This window comes from Plasmodium yoelii (genome assembly GCF_900002385.2).
Source record: "Plasmodium yoelii strain 17X genome assembly, chromosome: 14".
NCBI lineage: Eukaryota > Apicomplexa > Aconoidasida > Haemosporida > Plasmodiidae > Plasmodium > Plasmodium yoelii.
Genome location: NC_036186.2, coordinates 1,353,668 through 1,374,773, shown reverse-complemented (window position 1 = coordinate 1,374,773; position 21,106 = coordinate 1,353,668). Strand labels below are relative to the sequence as shown.

Sequence of the window (21,106 nt, the reverse complement as noted above, 5' to 3'; positions counted from 1 at the left end):
CATTTTTCTCACATATTTGCATATATCTACATATTCATGTATACATGTTAGATTATACTATATTTCATGAAATATCACACATTTAATATTAAAACCACATTATGAAAATTAAGTACATAAGTGTCTATCGGTGTATATAATAAACAATTCATTTATTTCGGGTAGATTAGTAAATATTTCTCTATATAACTTTTAACTTTCACCCTACACATATTTTAATTAATTTCATTTTTCATACGTACAAAAAAATATATACACTTATTAATCTATAAAACATATTACCTATTAATAAGACTGTAAAAACAATACTTTACAACAAATGATATAATCACTATTATCATAAAAAAAAAAAATTTATAATTTTTTTGAGCTTTAAAAAATGAGTTTGATATTTTATTTATATTAATTTATGAATATTATGACTTTTATAAATAAAATTATTTAAAAAAAATAAAATAACCACGTTTTATATATGTAACTTCCTTATTACAATTGTGACAATATCATAAATTGTGAAAATTTTGTGTCTTATTGTCTTTTTTAATATAAAACATAATTTTTTTAATTAAGAATTCATAATATGTTAATTTTTGTTATTATTTCTCCTGTGTCTTTTTTTAATATATAAATATTTTTTGAGTTAAATATAAGAATGCATATCGAGAGTGAGTTTAAAACAGCACGTAATTGATATTTGGTTTTAAAAATGAGCCCAAATTAAAGCTATTATTTTCTTATCAAATATATAAATAAATATACATGCTTTTTTCAGTAAATTAATATTTCTTGGAATTTTTTGTACGAACGGGTAAAGGTTTAAATTTGTATATATGTTGTTTCATATATATACTAAAAATATATAACATAAATATTTTTTACTATACCAAATAAGCAATTGTAATTGTTGCATATATAGGAAATATAGTTGTTTTAAAAAAAATATTTTTAAGGCAATATAGCTTGATTAAGTGTGAACAAAACAAATAGTTATAAAAATTGCATCCAATTTTTAGCACAAAAAAAAAAAAATAGAAAAATAAATAAAAACATAAAAAAATAAGCATAGGACAAAAAAATAAATAAAACATGTAAGTAAAAAAAAATGCATAAAAAAGTTGTAACCTTGTGCATAAAATAGACAAAAAGAAAAGTTAATAATAAACATATACAACTCAAAGTATGTTAAATAAAATAAAATGCAAAAATAAAAGAACTAATATAAAACTAAAAAACAAATATAACTAAAAAATTATAATATTTTTTAATATAATTGATGAAAACAAAAATAATAAAAGAACAAATATGGTGGATATTAAAGTATATAAAGATTATTAAAATTTTCAATAAATATACCCCATGAAAAAGAATGTGGTTGAAAAAATAGGAATAAGGATTTTTTTTATACTCAATTTGTGTATGTTTTTTTTTCCTACAAATACCTTATTCATACATAAATCGACCAGCTACATTCTCGTATAATTCCTTTTCTGTGCTTTTTTTAGCATAAAATATTCGATATAATATAATAAATACACATATAACAATAATTATGGGCAAAGCAACCATTGTAATTTTTAATGTTGAGGAGTCTTTATTTTCATATAAGGAATAACAAGGAGGTAAAGGAACATTACAAGGTCTTGATTCCTTTAAGTCTCCTTTGAAACAATCCCCATTTGGATGTATACACCGTCTTTCTCTAATTTGAACATTATCGGGATGATTACATTCCATAGTACATTGAGACCATTCTCCCCATTCTGTATAAAAGGAAGATATTTTTTCAATAACTAAAGTGGGTTTATTTAATTTGTCTTCTAATAATACATAACAATCTCCTTCTGGCTTAATAAGAAAAGATATTTTATTTTTTATAAAAGCTTTCCATGTATCATTCATAAACATTTGTGTAATATTAATTCTAAAACTTCCAGACTCTGTTCCCATAGTAAATTTTATAGGATCAGATAATATCTCTAATTCTGATGGACTTAAAACATCTATAGATTTTAATAAAGATACATCATAATATTTATTAGTACATTCCATCTTTTTATTGTCCCCTGATGTACTTAGATGTAAAAAAATATCATAAATTAAATTTTTATTAACTGAAAAATTTAAACCGTCAATATAAAATGTTAAAATTAAATAATTTGTAATATTTTTTTCTTTTGATGAATATATTTCTAATGATTTTGCATTCGAAAATTCAGAATTATTTATAACGATATAATTGTACATTAAAAATTCTTTCCTATCAAAATTTTCTTCATCTTTATAATTATTACTATTCATTAATTTTGGTGTCTTTTGATTTATGAAACATTCTGGTTCTAATACTACAACTTTGTAATTTTGGGTTGGTTGAAGTAATTGTACAACTGGGTCTTCATTTTTTTTCGTATCAACTTTTCCCCATATTTCTTGGTGCAATGTCAAAAAAAAAAACGAAATTAATATTATGGAAAATCTAGCCATTTTTATCATTTTCAAACAATTGTTATAAAAAAGGGCGGATCAACAAATTTATTATTTTTCCTTTGTTATTATTCCTTTATTGTTATTTTTATATTTATACTTATTCTATTTCCTTTTTTTCACGTAATACTTAATATGGGTCAAAATTTATGTACCCTCTTTTTAATTCATGCTAATTTGGAAATATTACCAACATGACATGCAAATTAAGCAACACACTCACATATAAGATCATACACATATATATGTGTGTAAATATTGTACGAAAGTATTATATTTTGTATGTAAAACACAAAAATGGTAAAACAATAAAATAATTATTTAAAAAATAATGACAAAATAAATAAAATTAATTAATGACAAACACCATTGGATAATTAACAAAAAATTAGTTTTTATAATGTTTTTTTAATTTATTTTATTTATTATTATTTCTGTGAGCAAACCCCATGCTGTTATTCGAAATTGTACATTATATATATTTTTTGGCATTTATAAATTCACAAAATTATGCATAAATATATACACATAAATTAAAATATTCTTACACTCCAAAGTTGCCAATTTTTCGATAAAAAATATAAGAATAAAACAGAACAAAATAAAGTATAAAAAATAAATTACAACAGTTCTACAATTTGGTCTCTATTGAAATTTCATATGGGGTCAAATATTGACAAGATAAAATGAAATTGTGACTTTATTATTTTTTTTTTTTCATTGTTAATAAAATTTGTTGTAAATATGTTATTACTAAAAAAATGATCAAAAAAAAAAAATTATAAATAATGTGTAACAATATATATTTTTATCTTTATTATATATATTTTTTTTTATTTTTTTCGCTGAATTGAGGTAAAAAATAATAATAATCAAATATGGATCTCTTTCATCATCGTTTATATATCTCTATATAACACATAATATAGTGCAAAGGAATTTGTTATTTTTAATAAAAAAATTATTTCTTAGTAAAAGAAATTTATATATTTATTTTTGCTAAATGAAAAATATGAGTCATTTAAAAAAAAATTTGTTTAACGCTTTAATATGGCATTTTTACATAAAAATATAAAAACCTTTCAATATGTACTATATGGGTTATACAATATAAAAGTAATATTAATTTTGTGAGTATAGTCCATATTATGTATTATAATATTTGAAATTATTTTTGAAAATGTCTATATGTATATATACATATATTAATTTTACATTTTTTAGGAATTACATAGTTGTGTGTATATTATTATATCACTTCAATATATATATCATTTCCTTTATCATTGTTTAACCATATAAGTTTTAATGTAAAATAATGATAATATTACTTTTTTTTTCTCTATGAAATCATGTTAATTCCCTTTTTTGCTATAAACATATCTATAACAAATTTAGGTGTTTGGTCACTAGCTCATATATATTGATCAAATAACGTTTTTCTGTTTCCAAATTTGAACTAATTGCACTTTTTATAGTTCTAAAATTGTTGTTGTCATTTTTGCTATTTGTAATATCAAAATGGTTGCTTATAAAATACTCTGATAAAAAAACATAAACTTCATTAGCATTTGTTTTTTTTGTATTACTATCAAGAACATATTCAGAAATATTTTTAAAAGATAAAAGGTCTACTTTATAAATAGATGGATCTAAACTTTTTAAATATATTTTTTTATTTATAAATAAATCGATATTTTTTGAAGTGGGTGAATTTTTATTATATGTTGAATCTATATAAAGTGTAAAAATTTGTAAATTATTTATTTCATCAATTTCAACGTATCCTTTAACAAATCCAATATAAGATAATATTTTATTATATTCTGAATCATTTGAAATATTATTAAATATTTCGTTATTTTTTTTATATATAATCCTATTTTGTAATATATCGAGATTATTAATTAATTTGCTAAAAAATGAATTTAATAAATTAACAAATTTTTTTTTTTCATTTGAATCACACTTATCACTTTTTAAATAATCTTCAAATATACTATTTATTTTATTCTCCGTAAAAAAATTATCCATAGATACACTAGGGACTTTAGAATATTCATTTTCATTATTTTTTTGGCTATAATTATTATTATTACTATTGCTATCATTTTTTATTTCACTGTTAATTGGGGAACTATTTTCCATACCCGGCGCAATGGATGTTTGACATGACTGCATCATGTCTAATATTAACTTTCCTTTAGGTGTTGACATAACTTCATAAGGTGTGTTCAAAATATATTCAGGAATACCTTTTCCAAGAAGAAAATTACAAGCTTCATTAGTAAAATTATTACAATTCCAATTAATTAAATTATATTTATCTGCAGTAAAATTCGGTCGAATTCCATCAAGGTAATCATGAAAAAATGTTTTATCTACTTCAGTTTCTCCCATATCTATAATTTCTACTGGTTTTATGTTATAATGTGATTCAAATTCGTTTGAAGGCAAACACATTATCCCTCCCCCTGTGTAAACACCATAAGAAAAAGAATAAAAAAAGAATAAAAAAAAGAATAAAAAAAAGAATAAAAAAAACAATAAAAAAAACAATAAAAAAAACAATAATACACTTTTTGACATTTCAAATATATTGACATTGGTAGAAGGTATTGATAACATATGTCTACTGTTTTTATAACTCTCTTACCGTAAAAATATTCCATGTTATATATCAAAACGGCTGTATGCCATACTCCACCAATTTGTTTCCCAATTAAAAGCGGAGACCACAATTTTACCCTATCGTAAAAAATAAAACTCAACTCAATTATAATAGCAATAATAGTATGATGAAATAAAAGCAAATAAATATGGAGAGACCCAACACGATGTTTCTTTCTATATACTAAATAATAGTAAGGACATGAAAGGGAAACAAGTTGGGTATATAAAACAGTGCGCTATTTTTAATACTAAATAAATAAATATATATATATATATATATATATTGTATCATTACATTCCTCGGGATAAGTCGTATATCTTTAGCTTAACATTATATTTCGTTGCCATTATTATTTTATGTTATAAGCTATAAATCGTGGATAATAACGTTAATAAGAATATCGAAGCTATGCATATATAACTATATAAATTTTATATTTATGCAAAATATATATACTGATATGAGTATATAAAATTAAGCCGTTTATTTAACTTGGGTACATATGTATTACATTTATGAAAAATATACAAAATTTATAGTCTTTTATTATGGGTTATATTTTTAGACTTACAATTTTTTTTGGTGTATAAATGAGTTATAATTTAATATAATAAAAACGTATTAATTTCGTTTTAATGGACAAAATTATAATATACATACAAAAATAGAAAAAGGAAAAAAAAATATTTACATATATTTAATTGAATAATAATACATATATAAACCCTTATTAAGTATCAATTGGACGGATATAAATAAATAAATATATATATATATATATATATATATATATATATATATATATATATATATATATGTGCGTTTTTATATTTATTCTATAACATTTGTATACGCATAAAAAAGCGTATATATCCTGTTAATGTTACAGAATTTTAATTTTGTTTTCTATATGTTATATTTAATCAATTATAGGAAACATATACATAAAAAACGAATGCTTGAATGCGTATAATATATATATTTATGTATAAAAATTAACATATAAAAATGAAATTACACTTAAAAAATTATATTTTTGAAGACTTTAGTATTTTAAATTGTTGTGCCAATGATTAATCACATGGTGTCATGTAAAAATTATGTTATACATTGATAGATATATATAATAGTTGGTAATTATGAAAAACATAAATAATCGTGTATTTATATTTCCAGAAAATATATATTATATGCCCATTATCATAAAATTGTTAATGCAAAGAAAAGAATAAAACTTATTTATGAACTTTACGGAATAATTATACAATTAAAAAAATTACGTGTGCATTTTTTTTAACAATCTGTATTATATCAAATCAGATTGAAATGGATTTTAAAAAAAAATTGATTGCGTAATTTAACGCTCAAGAAAAAACCTTTTCTTAATATATAGAAATTGTAAAATAAAAAAATAAAATAAAGTGATACATAGATATATATATACATGCATATATTTATTAATAATTTATTTTAATTTATTTTATTTAATATTTGTATAAATCGATAAATATTAAAAAATATATAATTTTTTCATTCTATTAAAATAACCATGACAAGGATATTTATTTTTTTAACAAATTAATGTTAACAAGATCATTCCGAATTTTTGTTTTAATACATTTTATACATATATATTTTTTGATAGCATATTTTGAAAAATGATAGTTGAAAATAAAACTAAGACTAGCGAAACATTTGATGTTATATATGAAGAAGTCAAATTAGAAGATTTTGAATTTGAAGAACATACCAAAACATTTTTTTATCCATGTCCATGTGGTGATATTTTCGAAACAACATTAGAGAAACTTTTAAATGGCGAAGATATTTTAATATGTCCTAGTTGCTCATTAACCATTAAAATAATATATAATTTAACAGATTTAAATAAATATTCATAAAATAACAGTTAACCAATAATGTTGTAACAATTATCAAATAGGCATAAAGAGAAAAGGAGAAAACAAATTAAATAAAAATATAACAGTAAAATAATAAAAAGCGAAAAAAATTGACCCATTTTTGACACATATAGATATATGTGCATCTCTTGGTCACAACGTAAGAATAATGCATAAAGAACTTGGGCCAAGCGACAATGAAAAGGAGGGACAAAAAAATGAAGAAAAATCAGAAAAAGTTATAATTAGATTAAAAAGAAAAATTGACGATGCAGCTATACCATCAATTTATATACAAACATCAAATAAGAGAATATGTAATGGATTGTTTTATAAACATGTTGATACATTAATGCCAGATGTAGATATAAATAAGGAAAATGAAGAATGTATTAATATTTTTTTAAAACATGAAGAATATAATCATAGTAATAATAATTTATCATATGCTGAGAAAAAGAGGAAATTTCATTCATTAAAAAGTTATGAAAAAGACTTTAAAGAAGTTATAAATAATTTAAAAAAATATAAAATTGTAAATGAAAATGTTCAATATGTTGATTTTGAAGGACAAGAAAAGGAGATATACAAAATAATCGATGTAAATTTGTTAAATGATAATTCAGATAATACAAATCGAAATGACCCAATTCATGATAAATATATAAAAACGAAAGATAAAAAATATAATGAAGAAGATTTAAAAAATTCACAAAATTATGAGTACGATTTATATATTTTGGATGATCAAAAATTAGATATAAATTATTATATGGATTATTTTTATGATATAAAAAATAATAATGTTGATACTTCAGATGTTATTGTGTTGGAGGATGCTTATGGAAATCATTCAAGTGAATATGAACAAAATTCTTTTATTTCATCTATTTCAGATGCAGATACGATAAAAGAAATGTCAGATTATCCTGATGAAAATTCAAACAATAGTATCGGCTTTACTGATAATACTAATAATGATATTGACGAAATACTAAGTAATAACCGTTACTATAATGATGATATGAATGATGATATGAATGACCATATAGAAAATAGTATAGAAAATAGTATAAATGATTTGTCTAACAACAGAAGTAATAATGACTATTTTGACAATGAGGTATATATAGACTATTCATATAACGAGGGAAATGAAATTTGTGGCGATGACGAAATGATTGGGTTTGATGAGGAAGACATATATTATGATAATTTTAAAGAAGAATTTGCTAGTGATAGAAATGGAAATGATAATAAGGATTCAATTTTTTATAATAATAATAATAAAGAAAATTATTGTAATTTTGAAAATTTTCCATCCAGAGAAAATGGATATAATGAAAAAAAAAAAAAAAAAAAAAAAATTAGTAGCGAAAATATTCAAAAAGTTAATTCATTAATACTTGAAGACAATATAAAAGATGAGCTTGAAAAAAGATTAAAAAATATAAACAAAAATTTATTTAATGTAACTCTATCTGATAGGTTAAAAATTTTAGAGCAAATGGAAAATGAATATTACTGTAAGTAAATAACAAACTAATCGTGAAAAATTGTGGATAAAAATTAAAAATTTAATAAATATATAGCTAAATAAAATATGTATACACACATATTTAGCCCCATTATATAGAATAAAAGTTTCGAGAAAACACATAAGCATATATGTCCCTATTTTTCCATACCATTTAAAAAATTAAATAGGCTATCTTTTTAACTTTAAAAATTAAAAAAGTTTTTTTTTACATTTATTTTACATTTTTTTCTTTTCGATTTTTTTTTTTTTTTCACTTTATATATACACATTCTACTATGTTTTTTGTAAAATCATTTTATCGTATTTGTAAAAAGAATAATTAGGACCATATATTTTGATTTGCCTTACTCTGGTATCCTTGCCATAATGCTGACTTGACAATATACAGATTTGTAGGCAATGACAATATATGGATACATTTTTGTTTTTTAAAACTTTTAAATTATAATTGCTGAAAAATGATAAAAAATTAATTTTTTTTAAATCAATTACAAACCAAAATGGATCTTCCAAAGAATACTTGTTTATATCACAATATGTTGTACAAAGATATTCAAGGTTATGTTCATCATTTCCAATTTTTATTAATATTTCACATGGGGTATATGATTCGTCAAGCAAATAATTAAAAAGTAAAAATATTTTTGAAACTTTTGTCAGCTTTAAAAATTGTATTGTTATTGTATGTGGGCCTATGGACGATGATTGCCAATATGTATTAGCATCATTATCTTTTAATTTTTTTATATCATACTTATTTTTACTGCTTGATAATTTCCAAATTCCTAAACATCCTACTTCAACATATTTTTTGCTTATTTTTATTTTTGGTAAATTATTTTTGTTCGTTTTTAAATTGTTTATTTTTATATTACTATAAATCATCTTTTCTTTTTTGTCTACCATATTTAAATCTTTTATTATCTTCCACAAATAATCATTTTCGTCTTTTTTTTCCATTTTGTTTGAAAACCTATTATAAAAATATCATAACTCCCCCTTTATACCATATGTTTATTAGTATTGTTTTTTATTAAAAATTATATTTGAACATATAAAATATTCACAAAATGTTTCATCAAAAATATTGTTTAGTACATATATGATATTCGAGTATGCTTATATATAATGCAAATGAACATTTTTATTTATGCTATATGACAAAGGACTAAAAAAAATATTATCCATTGTGTTAAATAATCTGATAATTATTTTAAAAAAATTACATTTCAATGAATTATTATTATTTTGACTCTTTTTATTTTTTGCAATATATATATGTTTCTATAAAATATATACCTTTCTGAGTTAGTATGGGACTATATAAATATGCATGTGCACATAAGCATAATAATATGTCTACGTGAAAATAATTTTTTTGTATATTTTTTCTTTGCCGAAATATATATTAATGATAATATATTGTTTATATTTTTTATTAATGCTTCAATAAATTTTTCGTTAGACTGTTTTATAAAACTGGAGTTTGTTTATAGAAGACATTCGGAAATATTGCTTAATTTTGAATATATTAATAAATCCAATAACTAATACAATATACCAAAAAAATTACAAACCCCATAAATGAAATACATACATATATATATACATACATACATATATATACGTTATATGTAGGATACCCAAATGGACATGTCCTTATCTATCACTAGTGAATACAACTGTTCCTCCTTACTTTAAAGAAGGAAAAATGGATGGGATATTTTTAAAAGAATAAGAACCCTTTTAAATAAATGCTCGCAAACTCGTTTTCATTGTTTTAAAATTGATACATTAATAAAATTAACAAAACTGTAAATATTTTAATTTTGAACAGAGTATATTATTGGATGTTTTTCATTCGGTGTAATCTTTTAAAATACGATATACATTTTTATAAAAATATACACATGCGTTATGATATATTTTATAAATATGAAAAAAAGCAATGTCGTTAAAAAAATAATTAATTATATATATGCATATATATAAAAAAATTATTAAAGAAATATATAAAGATTTTTGAATACATAATGTATATTATGTTATAAAATATTGGTATATAACCTTTTTTATGAAAGGAAGGTGGATGTTCATCCAACATAATACTATACACACAATTCATTATATGTGTATAGAATATATATATAAATATATATTATACAATGGCATATCGTATAATATTTATACTTCTAAATCCAAAACATAAACTTCCCCGCAAAAAATAAAATATAATAAAATATGTAATATGCATATATAAAAAACAAATAAGTATATTATATCTAAAATTATTAAAAAAAACAAAAAAAAATGTACTAAATGACTTGGTCTATATATCTTCAATGCCTTAGAAGGGTAAATATATATCTTGCATATCCCGATCGACCTAATGTGCTTAACTAAAAAGATGAATCTAATATATAACAGAAAAGGATTACTCTCATACCCTTCCAATTTGTTATAAGTTTGTAAATATTATTATAAATTATCTTAAAACATCCATCCTGAAATACCTTTTAAACTACTAACTGTTGAATTTAAAATATGATTTTTACTATATTTAGCAGATGGATTATTTAATTTCACATTTTTATTTGCTTCTTTATAATTTGAGCACACTGATTCATTTAAATATTTAACTCCTTCATCCAATTCGTATTTTTTTTTTTTTTTTTTGAATTGAAACCATTTTCGTTTTTTACTCTGTTTCTCAAAACATGATTTATAATCATTTAAACTTTTATTTTTATAATAAAAAAAAATATTTTTATTATCACGATTTTTTATAATGTCATCTATATCCGTTAGAGAACAAAATGTATCATCTCTTTCAAGGTCATAGTCACCTTTTTTTTTACCATATGAGCGATAATTGCCAACTCTATCCACCGAATTACCTTTGCATAGTTTTAAATTGTGGCATTTCCGCATTAAGTTATTATCTATAAATTCCTCATTGTCATCGTCAATTATTTCATTATCTATTAATGTTGTTTTAATATTAACTTTGTTATATTTATTATTCCTCTTCGCACAATTTGCAAAACTTAAACGGCAATTGTATTTTTTGCTATTTTGAAAATTATGGAATCTCAATTCACTTAAGCCGTCGATTGTAGCAGTCATTAGCTTTGTTATTTTTATATTATTACATGGAAAAAAATAAACCTATGTATATATAGTATACATATGTAGGTTTATCACTTCTTTTTTAGTATTAAAATAACACATACATACAATATAATATATGTATATTGTATGATCAATTATATTTATATGTATTAATTATTAATAAACAACTACATACAAAATATAAATCGACTATGCACATATATATATATATAATGTTTATATCCATACAATGCTTACAATCTAAATTTTGATCACAAGTTATATATGTGATTAGAACTAGTTAAAAGATAAAATAAAAAATAAATTATAATGTAATACAAACTATTTTGTAATATTAAAACGGATAAAAGTAATTTTTTAACATAACAATAATTCGCAATTTGTGTTATATTTTTTTAATATATTGCTAATGTTGTTTAAGTTTTAAAGATAACAATAGTATATATATATATGCATTAATTATACAAAAAATATATTATATATATAGAACATAAAACTACTATATAACAGTTAAAAAACGGAAGAAGAAAATGGCAAATTCTTTTGTAATAAATTAGCGAAAGAAATTCGACAAAGATTCAAAAAAATAAATATAATATATTTGTATAATTATGTAATAATATTTATAAAAGATTATTTAAAAAATTGTTTCTTTTCATCAAAAAAAATTATGAAATTATATTGCATTTAAATAAAGCATAAAAAACGACGAAAATATAATATATTTTAATGTTTTTTAAAAAATTAAATAAAGTAATTATTATATTTTAATCGCATTTATATTTATACTGTAAAAATTGTATTTTTAAATTATATTAAAAAATTCTATGTATATAGTATTAATTATATTTGTTAAGTTAAATTTATTTATATATAATTTGATTATTGTCAATAAATAATTTTATTTAATTTTCATATTTCTTATAAAAGATTAAGATAATAATAATAATACTAGGAGATAACTATTATCAACAAATTATAAAATTTTTATATTTTGTTTTATGTATAAAATTAATGAATAAATATGTATGCTGAAAATTTTAAATAATTTATTAAAATACAAAATGGTATAGGGCGCCATCATTTTATTGTGCATAATAAAAAATATCACATGCATACTTTATATAAATACTTTTCGTTTGTAATTTTATATGTCATAAAAGCGAATAGTAATATGTTTATATGAAATATGACTGTTCCTTATAAATCACAATATAGAAAGTACTATTTATGATAGGACGAAAAATTATAAAATAATTTATGATGATGCTATATTGCACTTTTTTATATTTTTGTTCACAAAAAAATGAAATTATAAATAACATACTATTTTTGAAGTATAAATGTTATAAATAAAATAAAATGTTACAGTTTTCACAATATTGTTTTAGCTGCGATAAAATAAACAAATTTTTTACATAAAGTATACAAATATGTAAATTTATAAAATTAAAATAAAGTTTCTTTTGGTATCTTTTCTTTGATGTATCCGTTTTTTTTGAATCGTTTTAAAGTTCCCTCTATATATTATGTAAATTATATTAATGCATGCATAGGTATTATAATATTTTCCATGACAAGGTCATTTTTATATAATAAAAATTGATTATAAAATATACGTATAAAAAAAAATTAATAAGACCATCTTCACTCCTAGATCATATCACATTTTCTGTGCAAATCTTTGCATATTATGAAAAAAAATAAAAAACACTATATTTTCTAAAATAATTTCAAAAATAAAGCATGGACATAATATGTTATTGATTCCCTAATTTTCCAATTTACTTCGATTATTTGTAATAGTATAGCTTTATATATGAAATGTGGATAACATCAACACACTATTTAATACTTATAAACTTTATATATATACCCATATTAATTGATACCGTTTTAAAAACTAATGTAATAATTCACATATTTTATATAACTGTAAATAGCAATCATTTCTAGGCATTATTCATTTTAATAAGATTCCATTTGTTTGTAATAAGCGAATTACATAGATTTCTTTTACAATGATATTATGTGTGGCTTAACGCAAAACTCTATTTTTATACTGGATATATTATAAATAATAAGAGAGAAATAACAAAATTTCACAAAATCTATACATTGCAATTTTTTTAATAGCATAATATGCTAAGCCTTTAAAGCGTCAATTTATTTTCTTATAGCAGTTTATAATTAAAATTTACAATGAAGACATATATAAAAAAAAGGTGTAATCCTCGATAAAAAAACATATAAATGTGTATAATAAAATATTGTTAGTTTTTTAACGAATATTTTAAAGGGAACAAAATATGAAGAATAATAAACTCATATAAAAAATACAATTTATTATATATATTTTTTAGGAAATTTCATAACATTGTGTGAAAAACATTTATAGATTTATGCCTTAAAATTTATTATATCCTCTTCCACAAGCTTTAAAACAACGTATGTATTGGATATATCATATCTTAGTGTATAGCATACAATGGAATAGTAAATTTCTTATTCACATTATTTTTATTCCAACAATGTATGGATATTGGCAAGTATATACTGAATAAAGAGTGGTATAACTCATATATATATTAACTAGGGCATAATGTCTCGTTTGGTATGAATATTTTATGTGAAGATTGTGGCTATAATATATATATGTATATATAATAGACATATTTAAAACGGTCTTATCGTTTGGGATTATATACTTATAAATCCTTGCAGAAATTGCAATGATATTTATGCATAGTAATTTTCAATATATAATGCATCATTTATTATTTGTTTCAAATAATAGGTAGTATTGAAACAGTTTTAAATTGTTATATAGGAGCATAAAATAAATACTTAAAACGCAATTTTAATTTTAGTGTTTTATTTTATAGACAATTTTTTTTAACAATATAATTTTCATTTTAGCTAGCTTTTTCCTTAAAAAAATAAAATAAACTTTATTAAAAATAAATAGCACATGTCTATATTTATATAATCATTATATATGTAAATAAATAAAATGGAAAAAATGAAATTACTAAAAAATATATAAGTCTATTAATTCATTTTTCTTCCTAAAAAAATAAAAAAAAAAATAATAAAAATATATATGTTATACGAAATTGAATTAGCGTGCACACATTTAAAAAAAAAAAAAAAAAAACATCGGAAAAATTATACTATATATATTATCAGTAGGCTAAAAGTTTACAACATATTAAATTATTCTCTATTTTTTTCTTAAAAAATATATATTTATAATAATAACAAAAAACATTTATATTTGTTGAAAGATAATATATGATTTAAATGAAAATTTGGTGTAACTTTTGTTAATTTTTGAAACATTTATTTTGTTTTCTCTTTTTTTCATCACTTATTTTCCTATTCCCCAAAATTTTCACCAATTTTTTAATTTTGTTTATTATGGTAAGCGTGCTAGTTTCATTCGTTTGATAATTAAATTCTTCATTTTTTATTTTTCATTTTTCTATTGAGATTGTATATTGTCGCGCTTTAAGAAATTAAAAAAAAAAAAAAATAATTTCCTACATTTCACGGATATAAAGAACGAATGGGGAACAAAAAATGATTAATTGTGGGTCCGCAAAAAACAATGAAACAAAAAATGAAAGGAAAATAATCCATTGTTATGACATAGGTAATAATAGTGAACATAGGAAAGATATAAACAATTTATTAAAAAATATCAAAAATGAAGAGAAAGAATTGTGTTTTTCTTTATTAAACTTTTATTTTTTGAATAAAAATTTTAAGTACCAAAATTTAAAGGAGAGTTTAGAAGTAAATAACAATATAAATGAATATATTAATTTGAAGCTTCTTCATAAGGATGTATATCCACCAGATGCCTCTTTTAATAAGGAAAAATTAAATAGACAAAAACGAGCATGGGAAAAAATAAACGATTTGAAGATGCGTGGAAAAATCGTGGAAGTAGATTCTCGAAATGGTGTTGTCTTACACACACTCAGAGGGAAACACAATGATTGTGAACGCGATAATAATAGAAGAAATGGGGGATGGGATAAGGGGAATATTGAACTGCCAGAAAATGCCCCAGATATTTGGAAAAAAAATGATATAGTTGGAACATTTAATCCAGTATATAATGCTAGAGATAAGATAGTAAATGATAATTATTCTGAGTCTATTCCAACAATCGATATTTTTTATAACTCATCGAAATTATTTACTATTCAAACAGTTTTCGAGCCAATTAATGATTATATATATTTATTGCGTCTACTACCAAAATTTTGTTTACCCCTATATGATTCAGGTATATTACAATATGCATGCGAAGATCCAATATTAAATCCTAAGTTAAGAGGCCTTGAACTTTCTTATAGATTACTAATTCATGATATATTATTCTATGCCCTTTTTTCATATTTATCTGATTTACCATTTTGGGCAAAACCACCAATTGAACTTTTAAGAATTTATAATTATGAAAGTTTATACTCTTTTAATGATTATGAATCAGATCATACTGAACGGCTAGTTTTTCATAACATAAAAAATGTGTTATATAATTTTTCAGACACTATAAATAAAATTGAATTATTATATCCCAAAAATTATTACATTACTATATTTCCAAATATATACTTTAAAAATATTATTGATTTTTTAAAATCAGAAAATTTTAAATTAAAAAAAATTATAATTGTTGTTAAAGGAAAAAATTTTATTAATGAGCAAATGATTAATTATTTTAAAGCTAATTTAGAAAATTTTAAAGGAATTACTACAGAAAACATAAAAAGAGATATACGCAAGAAACATTATCACACAAATAAAATTATAGAAAATTATAATAATCAACAAAAGGATACAAAAAGTGTAATTCAGGCCATTAAAAAGTGTCATGAGTCTAATAAAAGTAGTTCAGTTTTTGGAAAACGTGATCATTGTAATATTTTAGAAAAAGACAAATTAAAAAAAATAAATGCAAATGATAAAAAATGTGAGAATAGTCCTCTCAACTTAACTTATGAAAACATGCCCACAAACCAACACTATAAAGAAGAAATTACTGAGAAAAATAAAATTAACTCTAAAAAAATTTATGATACTAATATATCAAATAGCAAAGAACACTATACTTTTTGCAAAAAAAATAGTAGCAGCGATTTACCAAATGTACACAAAATTAATAGGTGTATGGATAATAAATATTATGAAGAGAAACGAGGAAATTTAATAAATAAAGAGAAAGAAAAAAATAATGACATAAGCGATAATTGTGATTCATTTGAATCATCATGTAGTGAAAATGATGAAACAGATGATGAAAATGTTGATGGATTTTTTAAAACCAAGAAATTAAAAAATACAGTATATGATAAAGATAATTTCTCTTTTTCAAAATTTATTGGTCAAATTATAAATTATGAAAAAATAATTGATTATTTAAAAAATGATCCACAACGTCAAGGAGAAAATTCAAAAGTCCGCTTTTATATAAAATTATTACTTTTTGAAAAATCAAATACATTTTATGATATAAATCAAAATGAAGCAAATTTAGACAGAATACAAAATCCATATCACGAAATTAACTCTGAAGAAGAATTTGATTTGATAGATACCCAAGCGGATTCAACCCTAATGGATACTGGTATAATTGGCTGTAATGATAATAATATTCTTGATACTGAAAAGAATGAAGAAACAATCCCAGAAATAAACAATTCGAATTATAAAAGTCACGAAGGTGGTAAAAATTGTGATAGTACAAAATATGATAGTGAACAGATAGGATTAAACAATAATTGTAATAAATGTTCAGATAAAGAAGAGAGAATACAAATCGAAGAAATATATAATAATAGTAATAAAAATTCATCAGATGATCACATTGGAAATTTAATAAAAAATGTAAGAGAAACTTATGATAATAACAATTTCTTATCATTTAAAAGTAATGAAGATATTGAAGGAGACAATAATTTAAATTTGGATAATGTACAAGATTCTCTAACAAGAATTACTTTCAATTTTAATTAAACATTTTTTATATGGGAATATGTGGACATGCCTATGCATGTGCATAATATATTTTTAATCCTATATTTTTATCTTTAAAGGTTAACCATATATTTTTTTCAAGATTTTTTAGTTATTTTTTACAATAAATGGTTTCAAATATATGAGCACTGCATATGTATGCCCGTTTTGCATCAATTTTTGAATAATATTTTATGCTTCCTATTAATTGCAAAATTTGGAAGTTTTTTTTTTTTTTAAATAAATTATATATAAAAAAGTTTCAAAAAAACGAAAAAAAATAAAAAGTTTAAAAATTATTATTTCATTTTACATATTATATTTTTAATATATATGCATAAGGGATTTCTTTTAATTTTTGTTTACGTTGGTTCTTTGGCGAAATGATTTTACACCTTTTTGGAATCATTGATGGCATTCTTTTGAGCTTGGGTTTCTAGAAATTTTTTTTGAATATCTTGAATATCAAGGTTATATTTATCTGGATCTTTGAATTTTTTCATAAGGCGTCTTTTTTTCTTTTGTTTATAATAAATTTTGATTGGGGTTGCACGTATATTAAATGCTTCTCTTATTCTACTTTCCAAATATTTAGTATAATTTAAATATGTGGATTTTTCAGAATTACAAAAAAAAACAAATCCAGGTGGTTTAATATGTGCTTGAATAGCATAATATATATTTAATGTTTTCCCTTTTATAGGGACAGGGGGTCGAAGCAAAAGTGCTTCTTTTATAATTTGATTTAAAGTATTAGTATTTAATCGTCGTGTGTAATTTTTATAAGCTTCTTCTGCATGTTGAAATATATTTGATAATCTTTGTGATGTTTTGGCTGATATAAATAAAACATCAGAAAAATCTATAGGCTTTAAAAGATTAAGTACATAATTTTTTGTATCATTAAATATATCATTTTTATTATATATTAAATCCCATTTATTACAACAAATTATACAACTTTTATTTTCTTCCAATATTTTTCTTGCTATATTTATATCATGACTACTAATTCCATTAAAAGAGTCAATAACTAATACACACACATCACTTCTTTTTATAGCCTTTTCAGTTCTATTAAATAGTAAATATTCAAATTTCGTTTTTTCATTAAATGGGACATTTTTTTTTCTTTTTTGTATACCAGCTGTATCAATAAGTCTATACATTCTTTTATCATTTTTCCCTTTAACTAAAACATCAATTGAATCTATAGTTGTTCCAGCAATTGGAGAAACTATAAAACGATTACAATTTAATATTTTATTTAATATGCTAGATTTACCAGTATTGGGTTTCCCGATAAAGCTAATGTTAATTGTATTTTTTTCATCTTCTTCTTCTTCTAATTCATTTATTTTTACTTTTTTTATATATTTTATACATTCATCTAATATTTCAGATAACCCATTTCCATGTATACCACTGCATGGGAATGGGGTTTCAAATCCTAACTCCCAAAAGTTTTGTGCTTTAATATATCCATCTTTATAAGATTCACATTTGTTAACACATACAATAACTTTTAAAATTTCATTTTGCTTTGGATTTTCCTCTTCAGTTTTATTTATATCATTCGAAATATATTCTTCGTTTTGGGATATATTCAATTCTGTGTTTACACTCGATTTACTACAATCTGTTTCACTACTTGAATCGGATAGGCAGTTTTGGAATGTATTATCAACTACATTTTCATTATTACTGTCAATGTTATTGCAATATGTTTTTTTCTGGGCACATTTTAGGAGCTCTCTTTTTGATTCATTATCATATTCACCATTTTTAGATTGTTTCGAAATTATTTTATTGTATTTTTTTTTAATAAATTTTCTGAGAAATCGGCATATTTCAAGATCAATAGGATGCACACCATTTATACCATCAACAACGAATAGAACAACAGATGACTCTTCAAGAGCTAATAAAATTTGATCTCTGATTTCTTTAGAAAAATTTTCATCTTCAAATATTAATCCCCCCGTATCAACAACCTCAAATCTATATCCATCCCATTCTGATTTTCCATAAAATTTATCTCTTGTGCTTGGTTTATCTAAAACTATACTACCCTCTTGAAATTTACGTGTCAATCTATTAAATATTGTAGACTTCCCTACATTGGGTCGTCCTATAATTGATACTAATGGCAAATTTCTAATGATCTTTAAATCATTATATTTTTTATTTTTTCCCATTTCTTTTTTTTCAGATTCAGAATTTATATGTTCTTGCCCTTGATCATCTATATCGTATTTTTTAACCAAATCCGTACCAGATATATATTCAATGCTATTATCTTTATCATATTTTTCTATATTATTTTTACATTTTATTCCATAAGAATTTTCTGATTTGGTTATTCCATCTTCAGTTGCATCATGTGATGTTTTATTGCATGAGAAGTGATTATTTACATGAATATTTTTATTTTCATTTATTTTGTTTAGATAATTATTATCAGATTCATTTGATATAGAATCATTTATTTTGTAATCGTCTTTCCATTGTTTTATATCATTTTTTTTACAAGTTTCAGTATCATCTTCTTTTTCATTTATAATCGTTTGACTATTTTTTTTCAATTCTGATATTGATGATAATTTACTTTCCTCATTTTCTTCATCCGTATTTCTATCATATTCATTATAATTAGGATTAATATTAAAAATATTGTTTTTTATTTCCTTACTTTTTTCTGTTTCATCATCTGAATTTTGATTTGATATAAATGAGTTCAAAATTTGAGATGGTTTTTTCTCTTTTCTACAGTCATTTTTCGAGCTATTATGCCAACCATTTTTTACATAAATTTTTTTTTTTTTTTTCTCTTTATGAAATAAAAAACTATTTTCACCTTTCACGTTAATGTATTTTATAATATAACAATTGGAAATGGATAAAAAGGAAAAAACGCCTAATGCTATTACCAATAGGAGTTTATATTTCATAATAAATCTTCTTCTTATTTTTATTATTATTATTATTGTTGGTGTGATTTTGTTTTTTGTTATTATTCGAATTGGACATGCTACTTTTACTTAAATCATCATATTATACATGTGTGTATGGATATGAATATTTATATATACTTTTACATTGTACCACTAATATATAAGTAGCCCAAAACTACGCGTATAATAAAATATACGTATTAATAATAAATAGGCAATTTTTGTTAAGTCATTATATCGCCAAAATATGTAAAATACATGCTAACATAAATACATGTTTAGACTTCTTTTTTTATAATCAAACAAACAAGCCCAAATAAAATGTACCAAATAATCTACAATTAATAAAACGGCGTGATATTAATACAAATAAATTCATTGGGTAATTTATTAT

At 21.7% G+C, this 21,106-nt stretch overlaps 8 protein-coding genes across 8 annotated transcripts; 3 read left to right on the top strand and 5 right to left on the bottom strand.

The window, feature by feature from the left end:
* Positions 1-1,440: 1,440 nt before the first annotated feature.
* PY17X_1436000 (thrombospondin protein 3 precursor) lies at positions 1,441-2,490 on the bottom strand (the record flags this gene model as incomplete). The annotated part of the gene is made up of 1 exon (XM_719973.1): positions 1,441-2,490. The coding sequence occupies one exon, from the start codon at positions 2,488-2,490 to the stop codon at positions 1,441-1,443; it is 1,050 nt and encodes a 349-aa protein (XP_725066.1).
* A 1,374-nt stretch (positions 2,491-3,864) lies between these two features.
* On the bottom strand, positions 3,865-5,502 carry PY17X_1435900 (PPPDE peptidase domain-containing protein, putative; the record flags this gene model as incomplete). Its single annotated transcript, XM_022957572.1, has 3 exons — positions 3,865-4,955; positions 5,138-5,229; positions 5,450-5,502. The coding sequence occupies 3 exons, from the start codon at positions 5,500-5,502 to the stop codon at positions 3,865-3,867; spliced, it is 1,236 nt and encodes a 411-aa protein (XP_022812941.1).
* Positions 5,503-6,813: 1,311 nt separating this feature from the next.
* Positions 6,814-7,056, top strand: PY17X_1435800 (diphthamide biosynthesis protein 3, putative; the record flags this gene model as incomplete). The annotated part of the gene is made up of 1 exon (XM_719971.1): positions 6,814-7,056. The coding sequence occupies one exon, from the start codon at positions 6,814-6,816 to the stop codon at positions 7,054-7,056; it is 243 nt and encodes an 80-aa protein (XP_725064.1).
* A 169-nt stretch (positions 7,057-7,225) lies between these two features.
* On the top strand, positions 7,226-8,590 carry PY17X_1435700 (conserved Plasmodium protein, unknown function; the record flags this gene model as incomplete). Its single annotated transcript, XM_719970.1, has 1 exon — positions 7,226-8,590. One exon carries the CDS (start codon positions 7,226-7,228, stop codon positions 8,588-8,590), a length of 1,365 nt encoding a protein of 454 aa, XP_725063.1.
* Positions 8,591-8,869: 279 nt separating this feature from the next.
* On the bottom strand, positions 8,870-9,556 carry PY17X_1435600 (uncharacterized protein; the record flags this gene model as incomplete). The annotated part of the gene is made up of 1 exon (XM_719969.1): positions 8,870-9,556. The coding sequence occupies one exon, from the start codon at positions 9,554-9,556 to the stop codon at positions 8,870-8,872; it is 687 nt and encodes a 228-aa protein (XP_725062.1).
* A 1,530-nt stretch (positions 9,557-11,086) lies between these two features.
* PY17X_1435500 (conserved Plasmodium protein, unknown function) lies at positions 11,087-11,722 on the bottom strand (the record flags this gene model as incomplete). The annotated part of the gene is made up of 1 exon (XM_719968.1): positions 11,087-11,722. One exon carries the CDS (start codon positions 11,720-11,722, stop codon positions 11,087-11,089), a length of 636 nt encoding a protein of 211 aa, XP_725061.1.
* A 3,588-nt stretch (positions 11,723-15,310) lies between these two features.
* PY17X_1435400 (conserved protein, unknown function) lies at positions 15,311-17,758 on the top strand (the record flags this gene model as incomplete). Its single annotated transcript, XM_720727.2, has 1 exon — positions 15,311-17,758. The coding sequence occupies one exon, from the start codon at positions 15,311-15,313 to the stop codon at positions 17,756-17,758; it is 2,448 nt and encodes an 815-aa protein (XP_725820.2).
* Positions 17,759-18,147: 389 nt separating this feature from the next.
* Positions 18,148-20,709, bottom strand: PY17X_1435300 (uncharacterized protein; the record flags this gene model as incomplete). Its single annotated transcript, XM_720726.1, has 1 exon — positions 18,148-20,709. One exon carries the CDS (start codon positions 20,707-20,709, stop codon positions 18,148-18,150), a length of 2,562 nt encoding a protein of 853 aa, XP_725819.1.
* Positions 20,710-21,106: the final 397 nt, after the last annotated feature.